This window comes from Salvelinus fontinalis, chromosome 10, assembly GCF_029448725.1.
Source record: "Salvelinus fontinalis isolate EN_2023a chromosome 10, ASM2944872v1, whole genome shotgun sequence".
NCBI classification, from domain to species: Eukaryota; Metazoa; Chordata; class Actinopteri; order Salmoniformes; family Salmonidae; genus Salvelinus; species Salvelinus fontinalis.
Genome location: NC_074674.1, coordinates 41,642,033 through 41,662,161, shown reverse-complemented (window position 1 = coordinate 41,662,161; position 20,129 = coordinate 41,642,033). Strand labels below are relative to the sequence as shown.

The following is a 20,129-nucleotide window of genomic DNA, read 5'->3' as shown; positions in this document are numbered from 1 at the left end:
CTAGGTAACAGATATTGACTCTCCCCTCTAGTTGCTAGGTAAAAGATATTGACTCTCCCCTCTAGTTGCTAGGTAACAGATATTGACTCTCCCCTCTAGTTGCTAGGTAAAAGATATTGACTCTCCCCTCTAGTTGCTAGGTAACAGATATTGACTCTCCCCTCTAGTTGCTAGGTAAAAGATATTGACTCTCCCCTCTAGTTGCTAGGTAACAGATATTGACTCTCCCCTCTAGTTGCTAGGTAAAAGATATTGACTCTCCCCTCTAGTTGCTAGGTAACAGATATTGACTCTCCCCTCTAGTTGCTAGGTAACAGATATTGACTCTCCCCTCTAGTTGCTAGGTAACAGATATGGACTCTTTCTCTCCCTCTAGTTGCTAGGTAACATCCTCCAGTGGAGTGGTGTATTGTCTGTTTCCACGGTGAGAGAGTTGGCTCTGGACTCCACCCTGAACAGATACATCCTGTCAGCCCTACAGAACGCTGAGGCTGGGGCAGACAGCGTACTGAAGAGTCAGAGGGTACGCACACACACACACACACACACACACACACACACACACACACACACACCGTTCCTGAGGAATCATACCTCTACCATGTCCATGTTTTAAGATTGACTTTAGTTCAACATGTTTCTGTTGGGCTGTCTGTGTGTGTGTGTGTGTGTCTGTCTGTGTCTCTGTTGGGCTGTGTGTGTGTCCGTTGGGCTGTGTGGCTGTCTGTGTTTCTGTTGGTCTGTCTGTCTGTCTGTGTGTGTGTGTGTATCTGTTGGGCTGTGTGGCTGTGTGTGTGTGTGTCTGTGTTTCTGTTGGGCTGTCTGTCTCTGTGTGTGTGTGTGTGTGTCTGTGTCTAGGTGGTGGAGTGTTTCCCAGCCCAGTGGTTTGTAGGGTTGAAAGGTCAGCAGACGCTGCCTCAGCTGGAGCCCTTCTGTCGTTACCTCACCCACCTGGCCTCTGCTCTGCTGAGAGGTTCTCTGGGGGGGTCCGACGTCGACAAGAGGAACGCCAAGTACGTTATTACCTGCTATAAAGGCTTTTAAAGAGATTATAGACACATTATGGATGCTGTCTCCCTGCACTGTCTCCCTGCACCACTGCAGGGAGTTTCTAAGATGTTTAATAGACTAGTTATAACCCGTCTCTCTCGTTCTCTAGGGAGCAAATCAAGGAGGTGGTGAAGCTGTTGGCTCGTCTCAACGCTCTGGATCACCTCATCACCGTGGCAACGGAACACGGCATCAAGGACATCGCACCTCTACTGGACTCCAAGTGACGTCACCGCACCGCTGTGTGTGTGTGTGTGTGAGGTCATCTGAACCCTGTTGTTGGGTCAAACTGCAAGGGTTATCATAATGGACGTTAGTGTGTGTGTGTGTGTGTGTGTGTGAGAGCTGGAGGAGTGTGTGTGTGTATATATTGTGAATATTGTACATGTGTGAGAATGTGTCGGGAGGACTAGGAGACCTAAGAGCAGGTCTGTTGGATCACAGATCATCACACACTTCCTCATCTGGAACTGCTCTACGGAGGAATACTGGGAGATGTAGTTTCTCTCGACAGTCCTCAGACTGGGAGTATTGCTACTTTCTACGGCAGAACTGATTTAAACATGAACCACCATCTTCCCTCGCCACCTGAGCTGAAACCTAACATGGGGTTTTGTCTCATAGCATGATCCCCTCTCTCTCCCGTCCTCTTCATGACGATCGGATAAATCCGCACCAAGAAGAAGACTTTATTGTCCGATGTAGACGAATGTCCAACGGAAACTTGTCTTTTTTATTTAAACTGTCAGATGTCCTCTCACCTGCTCTCTCTCTCGTGTTTCACCCTGTGCCATGACTTCTCTGCTTAGCTGATCCTAGATCAGCTTATTGGTTGTCGCCCTAATTTAAAAGGGTTGAATGTAACTGATCATAGATCAGTATCTAGACTCTACTTCATTCTGTTGACGTAGTCTCTCACACAAACCGTTCTCCATCACGACCCTCTGATTGGATGAGGATGTAGAGGGGGGGGCTTTATATTTTAATTTAGCAGATTTTTGTGTTAATGTTTTGATTTGAATTGAATAAAAAGTAGCTGTGGAATACGATGTGTTTCTGGAGCTGTGTGTACCAGACGTGTCTGAGAGGACGAATGCTGAGCGAGAGGGACAAGTCCCCCCTCTCCAGATATTGGGTGTTTTATTCACTACGATCTATAAGGGAAAACTGATCCTAGAGCAGCTGGATTACATACAGCCTCTGGGTTTTCATTGGTGCATTTGAAATGTCCTACTGTTCCGTGTCTGTTGTGTCTGTCTAGTTCGCAGGCTTCATTTACACAGGCAGGACAATTCTGATTTTTTATTAAACTGTTATTGGTCTTTTGACCAATTACATCCGCTCTGAGAAAGAGCAGGTAGACTAGTGGTTAGAGTGGAGGGGAGGCAGGTAGACTAGTGGTTAGAGTGGAGGGGCAGCTGGTAGACTAGTGGTTAGAGCGGAGGGGTGGCAGGTAGCCTAGTGGTTAGAGAGGAGGGGTGGCAGGTAGACTAGTGGTTAGAGTGGAGGGGTGGCAGGTAGACTAGTGGTTAGAGTGGAGGGGAGGCAGGTAGACTAGTGGTTAGAGTGGAGGGGAGGCAGGTAGCCTAGTGGTTAGAGGGGAGGCAGGTAGACTAGTGGTTAGAGTGGAGGGGTGGCAGGTAGCCTAGTGGTTAGAGTGGAGGGGTGGCAGGTAGCCTAGTGGTTAGAGAGGAGGGGAGGCAGGTAGCCTAGTGGTTAGAGAGGAGGGGTGGCAGGTAGACTAGTGGTTAGAGTGGAGGGGCGGCAGGTAGCCTAGTGGTTAGAGGTGAGGGGTGGCAGGTAGCCTAGTGGTTAGAGTGGAGGGGTGGCAGGTAGCCTAGTGGTTAGAGTGGAGGGGAGGCAGGTAGCCTAGTGGTTAGAGGGGAGGCAGGTAGCCTAGTGGTTAGAGGGGAGGCAGGTAGCCTAGTGGTTAGAGGGGAGGCAGGTAGCCTAGTGGTTAGAGGGGAGGCAGGTAGCCTAGTGGTTAGAGGGGAGGCAGGTAGCCTAGTGGTTAGAGGGGAGGCAGGTAGCCTAGTGGTTAGAGGGGAGGCAGGTAGCCTAGTGGTTAGAGGGGAGGCAGGTAGCCTAGTGGTTAGAGGGGAGGCAGGTAGCCTAGTGGTTAGAGGGGAGGCAGGTAGCCTAGTGGTTAGAGTGGAGGGGTGGCAGGTAGCCTAGTGGTTAGAGCGGAGGGGTGGCAGGTAGCCTAGTGGTTAGAGAGGAGGGGCGGCAGGTAGCCAAGTGGTTAGAGAGGAGGGGTGGCAGGTAGACTAGTGGTTAGAGTGGAGGGGCGGCAGGTAGCCTAGTGGTTAGAGGTGAGGGGTGGCAGGTAGCCTAGTGGTTAGTGTAGGGGCGGCAGGTAGCCTAGTGGTTAGAGCGGAGGGGCGGCAGGTAGCCTAGTGGTTAGAGTGGAGGGGTGGCAGGTAGCCTAGTGGTTAGAGTGGAGGGGTGGCAGGTAGCCTAGTGGTTAGAGGGGAGGCAGGTAGACTAGTGGTTAGAGTGGAGGGGTGGCAGGTAGCCTAGTGGTTAGAGCGGAGGGGTGGCAGGTAGCCTAGTGGTTAGAGCGGAGGGGAGGCAGGTAGCCTAGTGGTTAGAGCGGAGGGGAGGCAGGTAGCCTAGTGGTTAGAGCGGAGGGGAGGCAGGTAGACTAGTGGTTAGAGCGGAGGGGCGGCAGGTAGCCTAGTGGTTAGAGGTGAGGGGTGGCAGGTAGCCTAGTGGTTAGTGTAGGGGCGGCAGGTAGCCTAGTGGTTAGAGCGGAGGGGCGGCAGGTAGCCTAGTGGTTAGAGTGGAGGGGTGGCAGGTAGCCTAGTGGTTAGAGTGGAGGGGTGGCAGGTAGCCTAGTGGTTAGAGGGGAGGCAGGTAGACTAGTGGTTAGAGTGGAGGGGTGGCAGGTAGCCTAGTGGTTAGAGCGGAGGGGTGGCAGGTAGCCTAGTGGTTAGAGCGGAGGGGAGGCAGGTAGCCTAGTGGTTAGAGCGGAGGGGAGGCAGGTAGCCTAGTGGTTAGAGCGGAGGGGAGGCAGGTAGCCTAGTGGTTAGAGCGGAGGGGAGGCAGGTAGCCTAGTGGTTAGAGCGGAGGGGAGGCAGGTAGCCTAGTGGTTAGAGCGGAGGGGAGGCAGGTAGCCTAGTGGTTAGAGCGGAGGGGAGGCAGGTAGCCTAGTGGTTAGAGCGGAGGGGAGGCAGGTAGCCTAGTGGTTAGAGCGGAGGGGAGGCAGGTAGCCTAGTGGTAAGAGCGGAGGGGAGGCAGGTAGCCTAGTGGTTAGAGCGGAGGGGAGGCAGGTAGCCTAGTGGTTAGAGTGGAGGGGCGGCAGGTAGCCTAGTGGTTAGAGTGGAGGGGCGGCAGGTAGCCTAGTGGTTAGAGTGGAGGGGCGGCAGGTAGCCTAGTGGTTAGAGTGGAGGGGCGGCAGGTAGCCTAGTGGTTAGAGTGGAGGGGCGGCAGGTAGCCTAGTGGTTAGAGCGGAGGGGCGGCAGGTAGCCTAGTGGTTGGGGCGGCAGGTAGCCTAGTGGTTAGCCTAGAGCCTCAATACATCTGATAATAAACACCAAGCTCTGTTCCGAACTATACAACTAGAGGTATGCTCTAGTTCCTCAACGGCACAGCTAGGAGAACTTAGAAAAGTACCTCATAGTCGAAGGCTCTTTTTTTGTGTCATAAAAGGGCATTGAAATTACTTAGGAACTGAACACTTTGGAGAGGTGTGTGGCCACTTGGAAAGAACAGATATTACATTTACATAAGTATTCAGACCCTTTACTCAGTACTTTGTTAAAGCACCTTTGGCAGCGATTACAGCCTTGAGTCTTCTTGGGTATGACGCTACGAACTTGGCACACCTGTATTTGGGGAGTTTCTCCCATTCTTCTCTGCAGATCCTCTCAAGCTCTGTCAGGTTGGATGGGGAGCGTCGCTGCACAGCTATTTTCAGGTCTCTCCAGAGATGTCCGATCGGGCTCAAGTCCGGGCTCTGGATGAGCCACTCAAGGACATTCAGAGACTTCTCCCGAAGCCACTCCTGCGTTGTCTTAGCTGTGTGCTTAGGGTCGTTGTCCTGTTGGAAGGTGAACCTTCACCCCAGTCTGAGGTCCTGAGTGCTCTGGAGCAGGTTTTCATCAAGAATTTCTGTACTTTGCTCCGTTCATCTTTGCCTTGATCCTGACTAGTCTCCCAGTCCCTGCTGCTGAAAAACATCCCCACAGCATAATGCTGCCACCACCATGCTTCACCGTAGGGATGGTGCCAGGTTTCCTCCACGCGTGATGCTTGGCATTCAGGTAAAAGAGGTAAATCTTGGTTTCATTGGACCAGAGAATCTTGTTTCTCATGGTCTGAGAGTCTTTAGGTGCCTTTCCAAGCGGGCTATCATGAGCCTTTTACTGAGGAGTGGCTTCCATTTGGCCACTCTACGATAAAGGCCTGCAGTGCTGCAGAGATGGTTATCCTTCTGGAAGGTTCTCCCATCTTCACAGAGGAACTCTAGAGCTCTGTCAGAGTGACCATCTGGTCCTTGGTCATCGCCCTGACCAAGGCCCTTCTCCCCTGATTGCTCAGTTTGGCCAGATGGCCAGCTCTAGGAAGAGTCTTGGTGGTTCCAAACTTCTTCACTGTGTTCTTGGGGACCTTCAATGCTGCAGACATTTTTTGGTACCGTTGTCCAGATCTGTGCCTTGACACAATCCTGTCTTAGAGCTCTACGACAATACCTTCGACCTCAAGGCTTGGTTTTTGCTCTGATATGCACCGTCAACTGTGGGACCTTATATAGACAGGTGTGTGCCTTTCCAAATCATGTCCAATCAATTGAATTTACCACAGGTAGACTCCAAGTTGTAGAAACATCTCAAGGATGATCAATGGATACAGGATGTACCTAAGCTCAATTCCGAGTCTCATAGCAAATGGTCTGAATACTTATGTAAATAAGTTATTTTCAGTTTTTTCTTTTTAATACACTTGCAAACATTTCTAAAAACCTGTTTTCACTTCATCATTACGGGGTATTGTTTGTAGTTATTTTAGAATAAGGCTGTAAAGTAACAAAATGTGGAGAAAGTCAAGGGGTCTGAATACTTTCCGAAGGCACTGCATATACAAAAGTATGTGGACACCCTTTCAAATTAGTGGATTCGGCTATTTCAGCCACACTCGTTGCTGACAGGTGTATAAAATCGAGCACACAGCCATGTAATCTCCATAGAAAAACAATTGGCAGTAGAATGATCTTACTGAAGAGCTCAGTGACTTTCACCGTGTCATGGGATGCCACATTTCCAACAAGTCAATTTGTCAAATTTCTACCCTGCTAGAACTGCCCCGGGTTAACTATAAGTGGAAACGTCTAGGAGCAACAACGGCTCAGCCGGGGAAGTGGTAGGCCACACAAGCTCACAGAACGGGGCCGCCGAGTGTTGAAGCGCGTAGCGTGTAAAAATCATCTCGAGTGGCGCAGCGTTCTAAGGCACTGCAGTGCTTGAGACGTCACTACAGATCCGGGTTCGATCCCGGGCTGTGTCGCACCCTGCCGCGACCGGGAGACCCATGAGGCGACGCACAATTGGCCCAGCATCAAACGGGTTAGGGGAGGGTTTATCAGGCAGGGATGTCCTTGTCCCATCGCGCTCTAGCGCCTCCTGTGGCGGGACGGGCTCATGCACGCTGACCCAGTCGCCAGTTGTACAGTGTTTCCTCCGACACATTGGTGCGACTGGCTTTTGGGTTAAGCAAGCAGTGTGTCAAGAAGCAGCGCGGCTTGGCAGGGTCGTGTTTCGGAGTCCTCTCCCGAGTCCGTACAGGAGTTGCAGCGATTGGACAAGACTATAACTACCAATTGGATATCACAAAATTGGGGAGGAAAAGGGGTAAATTCATCTGTCCTCGGTTGCAACTACCGAGCTTCATGAAATGGGTTTCCATGACCGATCACAATGTCAAGCATCGGCTGAAGTGGTGTAAAGCTCGCTGCCATTGGATTGGAGGAGTGGAAATGCGTTCTCTGGAGTGATGAATCCCGCTTCACCATCTGGCAGTCCGACAGACTAATCTGGGTTTGGCGGATGCCAGGAGAACCCTACCTGCCACTACACATTCAAGTATATCTGATCAAATTATGAGTGACAAGCATTGTAATTTTGATTTCCGTAAAGTGAGTGTGGAAGAGGTAAAATTATTGTTGTCTATTAATAATGACAAGCCACCGGGTTCTGACAACTTGGAAGGAAAATTATTGAGGATAATAGCGGATGATATTGCCACTCCTATTTGCCACATCTTCAATTTAAGCCTACTAGAGAGCGTGTGCCCTCAGGCCTGGAGGGAAGCAAAAGTCATTCCGCTACCCAAGAATAGTAAAGCCCCCTTTACTGGCTCAAATAGCCGACCAATCAGCCTGTTACCAACCATTAGCAAAGTTTTGGAAAAATTGTGTTTGACCAGATACAATACTATTTCACAGTAAACAAATTGACAAGACTTTCAGCACACTTATAGGGAAGGACATTCAACAAGCACAGCACTTACACAAATGACTGATGATTGGCTGAGAGAAATTGATGATAAAAAGATTGTGGTGGCTGTTTTGTTAGACGTCAGTGTGGCTTTTGACATTATCGATCATCATATGCTGCTGGAAAAACGTATGTGTTATGGCTTTACACCCCCTGCTATAATGTGTTATGGCTTTACACCCCCTGCTATAATGTGGATAAAGAGTTACCTGTCTAACAGAACACAGAGGGTGTTCTTTAATGGAAGCCTCTCCAACATAATCCAGGTAGAGTGAGGCATTCCCCAGGGCAGCTGTCTAGGCCCCTTACTTTTTTCAATCTTTACTAACAACATGCTTTGAGTAAAGCCAGTGTGTCTATGTATGCGGATGACTCAACACTGTACACATCAACTACCACAGCGACTGAAATGACTGCAACACCTAACAAAGAGCTACGGTTAGTTTCAGAATGGATGGCAGGGAATAAGTTAAATATTTCAAAAACGAAGTGTTGTATTTGGGGTAAATCATTCACTAAACACAAAACCTCAACTACATTTTGTAATAAATCATGTGGAAATTGAGCAAGTTGAGGTGACTAAACTGCTTGGAGTAACCCTGGATTGTAAACTGTCATGGTCAAAACATATTGATACAACAGTAGCTAAGATGGGGAGAAGTCTGTCCATAATAAAGCGCTGCTCTGCCTTCTTAACAACACTATCAACAAGGCAGGTCCTACAGGCCCTAGTTTCTACCTTCTTAACAGCACTATCAACAAGGCAGGTCCTACAGGCCCTAGTTTCTACCTTCTTAACAACACTATCAACAAGGCAGGCCCTAGTTTTGTCGCAGCTGGACTACTGGTCAGTCGTCTGGTCAGGTGTCATCAAGATGGACCTCTGAAAATTACAATTGGCTCAGAACAAGGCAGCGGAGAATGTGAATCAACACAAAGACACATGCATACAAACACACAATAACATACGCGCTACACACACATGTACACATGTAATTTGTGTTGTAGATATGTGGTAGTAGAGTAGAGGCCTGAGGGGACACACTTAATATTTCGTGAAATCTGTTGTGAATGTATTGTAATGTTTTTTTGAAATTTGTATAACTGCCTTAATTTTGCCGGACCCCAGGAAGAGTAGCTCATGGGGATCCATAATGCATGCAAATACCCTCCCCAATACTTAGTGCCAACTGTAAAGTTTGGTGGACGAGAAATAATGGTCTGGGGATGTTTTTCATGGTTCGGGCCCCTTAGTTCCAGTGAAGGGAAATCTTAACACTACAACATACAATGACATTCTAGATGATTCTGTGCTTCCAACTTTGTGGCAACGGTTTGGGGAAGGCTCTTTCCTGTTTCAGCATGACAACGCCCCCGTTCACAAAGCGTGGTCCATGCAGAAATGGTTTGTCGAGATTGGCCTGGAAGAACTTGACTGGCCTGCACAGAGCCCTGACCTTAACCCCATCGCACACCTTTGGAATGAATTGGAACGCCGACTACAAGCCAGGCCTAATCGCCCAACATCAGTGCCTGACCTCACTAATGCTCTTGTGTTTGAATGGAAGCAAGTCCCCTGCAGCAATGTTCCAACATCTAGTGGAAAGCCTTCCCAGAAGAGTGGAGGCTGTTATAGCAGCAATGTTCCAACATCTAGTGGAAAGCCTTCCCAGAAGAGTGGAGGCTGTTATAACAGCAATGTTCCAACATCTAGTGGAAAGCCTTCCCTGAAGAGTGGAGGCTGTTGTAGCAGCAATGTTCCAACATCTAGTGGAAAGCCTTCCCAGAAGAGTGGAGGCTGTTATAGCAGCAATGTTCCATCATCTAGTGGAAAGCCTTCCCTGAAGAGTGGAGGCTGTTACAGCAGCAATGTTCCAACATCTAGTGGAAAGCCTTCCCAGAAGAGTGGAGGCTGTTATGGCAGCAATGTTCCAACATCTAGTGGAAAGCCTTCCCAGAAGAGTGGAGGCTGTTATAGCAGCAATGTTCCAACATCTAGTGGAAAGCCTTCCCAGAAGAGTGGAGGCTGTTATAGCAGCAAAGGGGGAACCAACTCCATATTAATGTCCATGATTTTGGAATGAGATGTTTGACGAGCAGGTGTCCACATACACTTGTAAATTTTTCAAGGTATTGTTAAATAAATGTTAATAAATGTTACCCTAATTCAGAGTGGAAGAGGGCCTGTCCCCATGCTGCACCAACCAGGGCCTGTCCCCATGCTGCACCAATCAGGCCTTGTCTTCATGCTGCACCAATCAGGCCTTGTCTTCATGCTGCACCAATCAGGTCCTCTCCCTATACTGCACCAACCAGGGCCTGTCCCCATGCTGCACCAACCAGGCCCTGTCTTCATGCTGCACCAATCAGGGCCTGTCTTCATGCTGCACCAACCAGGGCCTGTCCCCATGCTGCACCAATCAGGTCCTCTCCCTATACTGCACCAACCAGGCCCTGTCTTCATGCTGCACCAACCAGGGCCTGTCTTCATGCTGCACCAACCAGGGCCTGTCCCCATGCTGCACCAACCAGGCCCTGTCTTCATGCTGCACCAATCAGGGCCTGTCTTCATGCTCCACCAACCAGGGCCTGTCCCCATGCTGCACCAACCAGGGCCTGTCCCCATGCTGCACCAACCAGGGCCTGTCCCCATGCTGCACCAACCAGGGCCTGTCCCCATGCTGCACCAACCAGGGCCTGTCCCCATGCTGCACCAACCAGGGCCTGTCCCCATGCTCCACCAACCAGGGCCTGTCCCCATGCTCCACCATCCAGGCCCTGTCCCCATGCTCCACCAACCAGGCCCTGTCCCCATGCTCCACCAACCAGGGCCTGTCTTCATGCTCCACCAACCAGGGCCTGTCCCCATGCTCCACCAACCAGGCCCTGTCCCCATGCTCCACCAACCAGGCCCTGTCCCCATGCTCCACCAACCAGGCCCTGTCCCCATGCTCCACCAACCAGGCCCTGTCCCCATGCTCCACCAACCAGGGCCTGTCTTCATGCTCCACCAACCAGGGCCTGTCCCCATGCTCCACCAACCAGGGCCTGTCCCCATGCTCCACCAACCAGGCCCTGTCCCCATGCTCCACCAACCAGGCCCTGTCCTCATGCTCCACCAACCAGGCCCTGTCCCCATGCTCCACCAACCAGGCCCTGTCCCCATGCTCCACCAACCAGGCCCTGTCCCCATGCTCCACCAACCAGGGCCTGTCTTCATGCTCCACCAACCAGGGCCTGTCCCCATGCTCCACCAACCAGGGCCTGTCCCCATGCTCCACCAACCAGGGCCTGTCCCCATGCTCCACCAACCAGGGCCTGTCCCCATGCTCCACCAGCCAGGGCCTGTCTTCATGCTCCACCAACCAGGGCCTGTCCCCATGCTCCACCAACCAGGCCCTGTCCCCATGCTCCACCAACCAGGCCCTGTCCCCATGCTCCACCAACCAGGGCCTGTCCCCATGCTCCACCAACCAGGGCCTGTCCCCATGCTCCACCAACCAGGGCCTGTCCCCATGCTCCACCAACCAGGCCCTGTCCCCATGCTCCACCAACCAGGCCCTGTCCCCATGCTCCACCAACCAGGGCCTGTCTTCATGCTCCACCAACCAGGGCCTGTCCCCATGCTCCACCAACCAGGCCCTGTCCCCATGCTCCACCAACCAGGCCCTGTCCCCATGCTCCACCAACCAGGCCCTGTCCCCATGCTCCACCAACCAGGGCCTGTCTTCATGCTTCACCAACCAGGGCCTGTCCCCATGCTCCACCAACCAGGGCCTGTCTTCATGCTGCACCAACCAGGGCCTGTCCCCATGCTCCACCAACCAGGGCCTGTCCCCATGCTCCACCAACCAGGGCCTGTCTTCATGCTGCACCAACCAGGGCCTGTCCCCATGCTCCACCAGCCAGGGCCTGTCCCCATGCTCCACCAACCAGGGCCTGTCTTCATGCTGCACCAACCAGGGCCTGTCCCCATGCTCCACCAGCCAGGGCCTGTCCCCATGCTCCACCAACCAGGGCCTGTCCCCATGCTCCACCAACCAGGGCCTGTCTTCATGCTGCACCAACCAGGGCCTGTCCCCATGCTCCACCAACCAGGGCCTGTCCCCATGCTCCACCAACCAGGGCCTGTCTTCATGCTGCACCAACCAGGGCCTGTCTTGGTGCACATCCTAATTCTGAGTATAAACAGAATATTTCCTACTTTATTAAAGTTGCTCCCTAGTCCTCTGTTTGTTTATCTTGTGCTATTTCCATGTGTGTGTGTGTGTGTGTGTGTGTGTGTGTATGTGTGGCCCCTCTGTAAAGGTTAATTCTATATCCTGTCTGTCAGAAGTGCTGTAGTCATGTACAGTAGCTGTTGCTGTAAATAAACCTAGCTTCTCAGGATGTTGACTCCATAGAGTCTGTCCCGATGCCTCAGTCATAATAGTAACCAATTCTATGATAGTAACACTGCAGGGTTTATTAAATAAACTGGAGTGCACAGAATGACATTTTATAAATAACTTAACAGGATCACTGTGCTGGAGTTTTCAGAATGTCTGTCTGTGACAGAACATGACTGATGATTGACAGTTCTTGGCTCTTACGTCATATGGTGATATGAAGCAAGTCACTACTACACCAGTCATGTGCCCATTGACCCCCGTTACAGTCATGACATCACATGACTGACTGTAAGGCACCACACCACTGGTTGGACTAGTTAGCCCACCCTCAGGAAGTATGCTCTGTTCTCTTTATCATGCAAGTCACTAGTAAACAGATTCAATCTTGTCCTTTTTCAGCAGTCTACCTTGTGTTTAGTCAGGTAAGTTATTCAATAATAATTCAACAAATATAAATATTTGTATTATATATTTTTCAATAATAACCTGGTTATTGAAATATACACTCAGGTTTAGCAACGGTTGACAATGAACCTTTTCAGTTTCATTTACAGCAGAACCAACTTGCGCTCATCAGTCAAATATTTTCATGGATAAGGTCGACTTATTGCCTTAGAAGATCACCTGTCATGTGATGTAAATCGCTGCCAATCCCATTCAATGAGGGTGTGTATGTATGCTTCACTACACAGGTTAAGAACCCAACGATCTACTGTGATACCGTTGGAACAACTGTTTGGACAAATGTACTGAAGGTAACGCTTTAAACTTTAAAACCTCTTGAGCTAACAAAAAAAATGAATGGGCAGGCTAGAGGCTGTTTTAAAACTCTTAAATTAAACACAAACTAAAAGTATAACTGGTTGCTGTGCATTATACTATTGTAGTGAACAATAAGCGATACCAGACCTCCGGCGTGACAGGCTACGCATCGCGCCAATAGATGTAGCCCACTTGGTGAGACTTGTAACGTGGCTCATAGCGTTGATCGTGGATATATACTGTATTACATGACGGTGTCGTAACAGTTCCTGGAAAATATGTATTGCCTCAGAGAAGGTATTGTAAGGTCAACAGCTGTACACGGAGTTCCGTGTGAGGTCGAGGGAATTGAAAGATACCGTTTTAATAAGCTGTTCCGGGAGAATCCAAAAATATATATTTATTTGTAGGAATTGACATCAGCCCCCCCCAGATCTATAAAAAGGTCAAATACAATAACATGCTCAATTAATGTGCGTGTGTTTGTCATTATGGACACAAGTTGTACCAAACAAAGCGTGTGGGGCAGGTCAGTGTTATGACGGTGTCGACAGAGCGGGCCGACGCTACAGTGAAATTCATGGGACTAGTGCCTCAACATTTTACATTTTAATTGAACAATTACTCATAACTTCATAATACATTTCAACAGTATGAGACACATAATCCTTATTAATATGTCATGGAAACCCTCTGTTTGAAAGAATATTTGTAAAGGAATGGGTGAAAGCCTTGTTTATTCACAAAATGATTATTATGATGAATTTGACACTGCGCGGTGCCATTTTCAGTAAATCTCACACAGACATGGACCAGTCCACTATTCTACAGCTCTCAAGCATTCTGTGTGTATAAGTGTTTACTAGTCTATTCTTCATGGCCTCCTCTATATTTGAGTGGATATAAGAAAGAATAGACTGTCAGCTTTTAGGTGAACGTCAAGATGGCTGTAAACAGTTGGTACAGTACAGAGTATTTACACGTGTTAACAGTGTATCCATAGAGCTCGAATTATATTTACACGCAGTGAGGCAAATTTGATATGTATTTAAATAGATTTTTAAATAACTGATGTAAATTCACTTTGTGTGAATAATAATAATTCTTAAATATTGATGTTTAAATAATCGGAGGAATTTGTAACGGTTTAGGTGTTGTACCTAGCCCCCCCCCCCCACCCCACCCCCCACTCCCCCCACCCCACTCCAGTCACATTCCTGTTACCTTCAACTTTCTCCTATATGGCTTGAGAGATATCAAGTGACAATTTCCTGACTGGAATTTCCTGACTGGTTTGGTTATCAGGTTGTACTCGAAGAGAGAGGGCCAGGACGTCATTTTGTGGCTAGGGTTAATCAAGTATGTACCTATGACCTTACACTTACAACACAAAAGAAAACAGCATCGTGCCAGAAGTGACGTTCAGATAGCTGACTTTAAATAAGTGTTCTTTCTGTTTTGGAATTTGTACTTTTACTTGTCCCACAGTAAAACAGCACTACCTCTAAAATGAGTCTCTCAGAGGTGAATGGGGAGGGCGCTGACGCAACCAGGCGTATCTTTGAGGACCCCGACACTGTAAAAGAAGCTGAAAGGTGAGTGAAAAAAAAAAAAAAAAGACAAGCGTGTGCTTGTGTTACAGTTGATACTTTTCAAAAATGCTTTGCCGCAACCAACAAGATACATTGTTAATGTTTTTAGTGCTATTCTTTAATAACTTGAGATTTCATCCATAATTATATAGTCATTAAATGAACGTCTCTGTTGTGACATGTCTATGTCTCCAACTTACAACTTAAGAGACCAAGACATGTAAGAACATGAATGAGTTAATTGATCCTCCTGAGACTTTCCCACTGAACTAGTTCCTCTATTGATAGTCTAGATATTGAATCACAGACTCCGTATTCTACACCCCTGTGGGCCTGAATGTTCTGGTCTGGGTTTATCTAACAGGGTGCATCAGAAGAGACCAGTCTCCTCTGTACCCAGCTGTCTGTCCATGAAGAGTGACCGGTCTAAGGATGTACCTCTATTTTTCGGGTCGGAGAGACCAGTCTCCCCTGTACCCAGCTGTCTGTCCATGAAGAGTGACCGGTCTAAGGATGTACCTCTATTTTTCGGGTCGGAGAGACCAGTCTTCCCTGTACCCAGCTGTCTGTCCATGAAGAGTGACCGGTCTAAGGATGTACCTCTATTTTTCGGGTCGGAGAGACCAGTCTCCCCTGTACCCAGCTGTCTGTCCATGAAGAGTGACCGGTCTAAGGATGTACCTCTATTTTTCGGGTCGGAGATACCAGTCTCCCCTGTACCCAGCTGTCTGTCCATGAAGAGTGACCGGTCTAAGGATGTACCTCTATTTTTCGAGCCGGAGAGACCAGTCTCCCCTGTATCCAGCTGTCTGTCCATGAAGAGTGACCGGTCTAAGGATGTACCTCTATTTTTCGAGCCGGAGAGACCAGTCTCCCCTGTATCCAGCTGTCTGTCCATGAAGAGTGACCAGTCAATGGATGCACCAGTAATAACAGAACCAAAGTAAGCTGAATATGTGTTTCCGGGGGTTCAGGTAACCTAGCGGTTAGAGAGGCAAGCTAGCAACTGGACGATTGCTAGTTCGAATCCCGGGTCTGACAGTAAAAATCTAGCCTAAAGTGAGCTGGAAACAGGAAGGTTGCTGGTATCAAATTGTAGATGCCACATTGCTTTCCGTTGTGTCCTTGAGCATGGTACTTTACAACTTTCCAGAGGCGCCCAGTGTAGAAATTATTGGCTAACTTGATAAAGAGTGCATAAAATATATCATGCAAATACTGAGCTATATTGTACACACAAAAAAACGTTCGAAAATTATATAATTTTATACTAATAAAAGTCATATTTATTTTTTTATAATATTTGTTCTCTCAAAGAGATAAGGGTCAAAATTATTGCCACCGCGGATTTCAATACTACGGCACCTTATAATAATAAGGGGAGGGTGTAATGTCCCTGAACCTTTTTCTAAAATGTTTTATCACATCCTTCTTTTTGAGGCTAAACCCACCACTGACCGGTTCCAATCCAAGTGCTGTTTAGTAAACTCCACAGCACCGGTTCCAATCCAAGTCCTGTTTAGTAAACTCCACAGCACCGGTTCCAATCCAAGTACTGTTTAGTAAACTCCACAGCACCGGTTCCAATCCAAGTCCTGTTTAGTAAACTCCACAGCACCGGTTCCAATCCAAGTTCTGTTTAGTAAACTCCACAGCACCGGTTCCAATCCAAGTTCTGTTTAGTAAACTCCACAGCACCGGTTCCAATCCAAGTGCTTTTCAGTAAACTCCACAGCACCGGTTCCAATCCAAGTACTGTTTATTAAACTCCACAGCACCGGTTCCAATCCAAGTGCTGTTTAGTAAACTCCACAGCACCGGTTCCAATCCAAGTTCTGTTTAGTAAACTCCACAGCACCGGTTCCAATCCAAGTGATGTTTAGTAAACTCCACAGCACCGGTTCCAATCCAAGTGTTGTTTAGTAAACTCCACAGCACCGGTTCCAATCCAAGTTCTGTTTAGTAAACTCCACAGCACCGGTTCCAATCCAAGTGCTGTTTAGTAAACTCCAGGGGCCTCATTTATAACTATTGCGTAAATGTTACACTATTTCCGAAAAGAATACGTACGTAAAAAAAATATATAGATATTTATAAACTTGCCGTACGTCATACATACACATGTTTGACGTTACAAATCAGACCTGTCGTAAAACTGCACTCGTGTGAACGAGCATTATAACTCCGCCTAAAAAAATTATTTATATATATTTTTTTTCGGCCTAAAGACAGGTCACTACTGAGAACCTGAGCCGATGACGCGAGTGCTAGTTTTCCCATGGTCAAGTTCGTTTGTGTTGAAGGCTAGTGTGTTAGGTGTTATTAAGGATTTAAGATGAAGTTGTTGCTCATTTGTGATCATCGCCCCTTTTCAAATGATTATCATCTGGTGAGGGAAACTGTTTTAATTTTGCAGCTCGCTTCCTGTTAGCCTTCTATGAAAATACTGGGTGACCGTGACAGGGTGAAACACAGCTGCGTTTAAACTTCAGATCGATCACCTGTTACTTTGTGTGCAGAATTTGATTAAAAAATATGTTTTGCATTTTTGGAAGTAGCTAGCTAATGGTAGTACATTTTTGGAAGTAGCTAGCTAATGGTAGTACATTTTTGGAAGTAGCTAGCTAATGGTAGTACATTTTTGGAAGTAGCTAGCTAATGGTAGTACATTTTGATTTGGAAATGCTAAACGGTTGTGTTTCTATTGTCACGATTGGGGCCTTTTGGCTTTTTAAGTCAGAGTGAATGGGATGCTTTATTATGTTGTTGTTGTGTGTGTGTGTGTGTGTGTGTGTGTGTGTGTGTGTGTGTGTGTGTGTGTGTGTGTGTGTGTGTACAAGCCTATTGGCTTATTAAATCAGAGTGAATAGGATGCTTTATTATGTTGTTGTGTGTGTGTGTGTGTGTGTGTACAAGCCTATTGGCTTATTAAGTCAGAGTGAATGGGATGCTTTATTATGTTGTTGTGTGTGTGTGTGTGTGTGTGTGTGTGTGTGTGTGTGTGTGTGTGTGTGTGTGTGTGTGTGTGTGTGTGTGTGTGTGTCTGGCTGTGCGATACACCGCCTTCAGAAACTATTCACACCCATTGACTTTTTCCACATTTTGTTGTTAGACTGAATTTAAAAATGGATAAAATTTAGATACCCACAATACCCCATAATATCAAAGTGGAATTATGTTTTTAGAAATCTGTAAAAAAAAAAAAAAAAAAAAAAAATTAAAAATGAAAAGCTGAAATGTCTTGAGTCAATAAGTATTCCTTTGTTATGGAAAGCCTTAATAAGTTCAGGAGTAAAAATTATGACATGCCTAAAGGTGGTTAACAAATCATATGGTAAGTTGCATAGACTCACTCTGTGTGTAATAATAGTGTATAACACGTACCCCACACATACAGATCATTGTAAGGTCCCTCAGTCGAGCAGAGAATTTCAAAAAAAGATTCAACCACAAAGACCAGGGAGGTTTTCCAACGCCTCGCAAAGAAGGGCACCTATTGGTATATGGGTAAAAAAAAAAATGAAAAAAAAACGGCATTGAATATCCCTTTGAGCATGTTGAAGTTATTAATTCATCTTTGGATGGTGTATCAATACACCCAGTCACTACAACGATTCCTAACTCAGTTGCCGTAGAGGAAGGAAACCGCTCAGGGATTTTACCATGAGGACAATGATGACTTTAAAACAGTTACAGAGTTTAATGGCTGTGATGAGAACACTGAGGATGGATCAACAACATTGTAGTTACTCCACAATACTAACCTAAATGACTGAGTGAAAAGAAGGAAGCCTGTACAGAATAAAAAATATTCCAAAACATGCATCCTGTTTGCAACAAGGCACTAAAGTAAAACTGCTAAAAATGTGGCAAAGAAATTAACTTTATGTCCTGAATACAAAGTGTTCTGTTTGGGGCAAATCCAACACATCACTGAGTACCACTCTTCATATTTTAAAGCATAGTGGTGGCTGCATCAGGTTATGGGTATGCTTGTAAAGGACTGGGGAGTTTTCAGGATAAAACATTTACTGAATGGAGCTAAGCACAGGCAAAATCCTTGAGGAAAACAGGGATTAAGGGCTTGTAAGTAAGCATTTCATGGTAAAGTCTACACTTGTTCTATTTGGCACAAATAAAGTTTGATTTAACTTGAAATGAGATATTTCTGCATTCTATTTTCAATAAATTTGCTTACATTTCTAAAAACATGTTTTCACTTTGTCGTTGTGGGGTATTGTGGGTAAATGGATGAGAAAAATAAATCCATTTAATAAATGTAGAATTCAGTCAGAAAATGTGGAATAAGTCGAATACATTCTGAAGGCACTTTATGTGTGTGTTAATTAACTTCTTCTTAATAGGGGGCGCCATTTCCACTTTGGGAAAAAATAGTGCCCAAATTAAACGGCCTCGTACTCTGTTCTAGATCATATGATATGCACATTATTATTACTATTGGATAGAAAACACTCTGAAGTTTCTAAAACTGTTTGAATTATATCTGTGAGTAAAACAGAACTCATTTGGCAGGCAAACTTCCAAACAGGAAGTGAAAATTCTGAAATGGGTCTCTGTGAAAGGGCTGCTCCTATTCAATTGCCTTGTATTTATGGATATGTATGCACTTCATACGCCTTCCACTAGATGTTAAATCTTCATTGTTAAAAAGGCCATTTTGGAAGGCTGAAACATCAAGCTTTTAATAGGCTGAGCCCATTTGTCATTTGGTTGTTGAATGATTTTTTGGTTTATCGGCCAAGATGTTTTAGTCGTAAGTAGATGTTGGTGTTTTATGGCACGCTGGACACCTGTCTGATGCGCGCCTGTACTAATCCATTTAGGAGGCAGCGGGGACAGTCCAAGAAGGGGAGTGTGGCTAACGTGCACAAGGCAGAATACCCTTTCTACCCTATTCAATATATTATTACTTTTTACCGTTCTCGTTGTCGGAGTGGACACGTTGTTTGCTCACAACCTATGCTACACTTGTGAGAAACAAATTTAGATTAATTTTATTCCAGTTTCCGAGTTTTGTCAATTTTTTTTCATTGTCTTTTGTTCAGGGGGGTTCCTGTCAATGTTGAGTAAGGACGTGCACCTGATTAAGCATATAGGAGTTAGGACTAGGCTCCCTGGCCTGCGAGCAAATGTAGGCCTATAAATGTGCCCATTTGGAGATAGTATTTCTGATTGTCCTAACTCCCCACCACTAATGAGCTGTGAAGCTTCTCAAAGTAATATTTTCTTCACCTCAAGCAGCAAGTAAACAAAGTCTGTTTTTAGGATCAATTGAGAATTACAATAATTCCTCAATGTATTTGAAACATACTTCCAGCTCTCCCAACCACTCGGCATGAAAGGGAAAAACGTAATGCTCTGATCCAGTGGAAACGTCATAAAATACCTGATTACTTCTTATCCCTTTTGCACAAATAGCCTACAGTTGTGTCTTTCCCAAGCTCACTGGTATAGGAAACTTTGAGGGCCCAGAATATTTTACACAAAGTTGCAAGTTTGCTAAACGCAGCTTCGGGTTGGACACAGTGATATCAACAGAGAGGTATATTGTCTGGGTGATTTCAATATTGGCTTTCATCAAGCTGCCAAAACTTCAAACTGTAACCAGTGCCTGCAACCTGGTTCAGTTTATCAGTCAATCTACCAGGGTAGTTACAAACAGCACAGGAATGAAATCATCAACATGTATTGATCACATCTTTACTAAATGCTGAAGAAATGTGCTTTTCCAAATCCATTGGATGTAGTGATCACAATATAGTAGCCATATCTAGGAAAACCAAAGTTCCAAAGGCTGGGCCTAATATAGTGGGGATTAT

At 46.7% G+C, this 20,129-nt stretch overlaps 2 protein-coding genes across 3 annotated transcripts in view; both read left to right on the top strand.

The window, feature by feature from the left end:
- paxbp1 (PAX3 and PAX7 binding protein 1) overlaps nt 1-2,094 on the top strand; it is a 59,677-nt gene extending 57,583 nt beyond the window's left edge. The window contains exons 16-18 of the mRNA XM_055936823.1: nt 377-523; nt 859-1,013; nt 1,160-2,094. Of these exons, the coding sequence (XP_055792798.1) occupies nt 377-523; nt 859-1,013; nt 1,160-1,277 (420 nt within the window). The 3' untranslated portion in view covers nt 1,278-2,094. The remainder of the gene's footprint in view (nt 1-376; nt 524-858; nt 1,014-1,159) is intronic.
- Nucleotides 2,095-12,269: 10,175 nt separating this feature from the next.
- The window catches only part of LOC129864152 (protein NLRC3-like), a 56,383-nt gene continuing 48,523 nt past the window's right edge, over nt 12,270-20,129 (top strand). The window contains exons 1-5 of one of the 2 annotated variants that reach the window (XM_055936822.1): nt 12,270-12,357; nt 12,628-12,690; nt 14,003-14,056; nt 14,186-14,292; nt 14,654-15,232. In XM_055936822.1, the coding sequence (XP_055792797.1) occupies nt 14,207-14,292; nt 14,654-15,232 (665 nt within the window). In that variant the 5' untranslated portion in view covers nt 12,270-12,357; nt 12,628-12,690; nt 14,003-14,056; nt 14,186-14,206. The remainder of the gene's footprint in view (nt 12,358-12,627; nt 12,691-14,002; nt 14,057-14,185; nt 14,293-14,653; nt 15,233-20,129) is intronic. The other variant, XM_055936821.1, reaches the window with a different exon arrangement.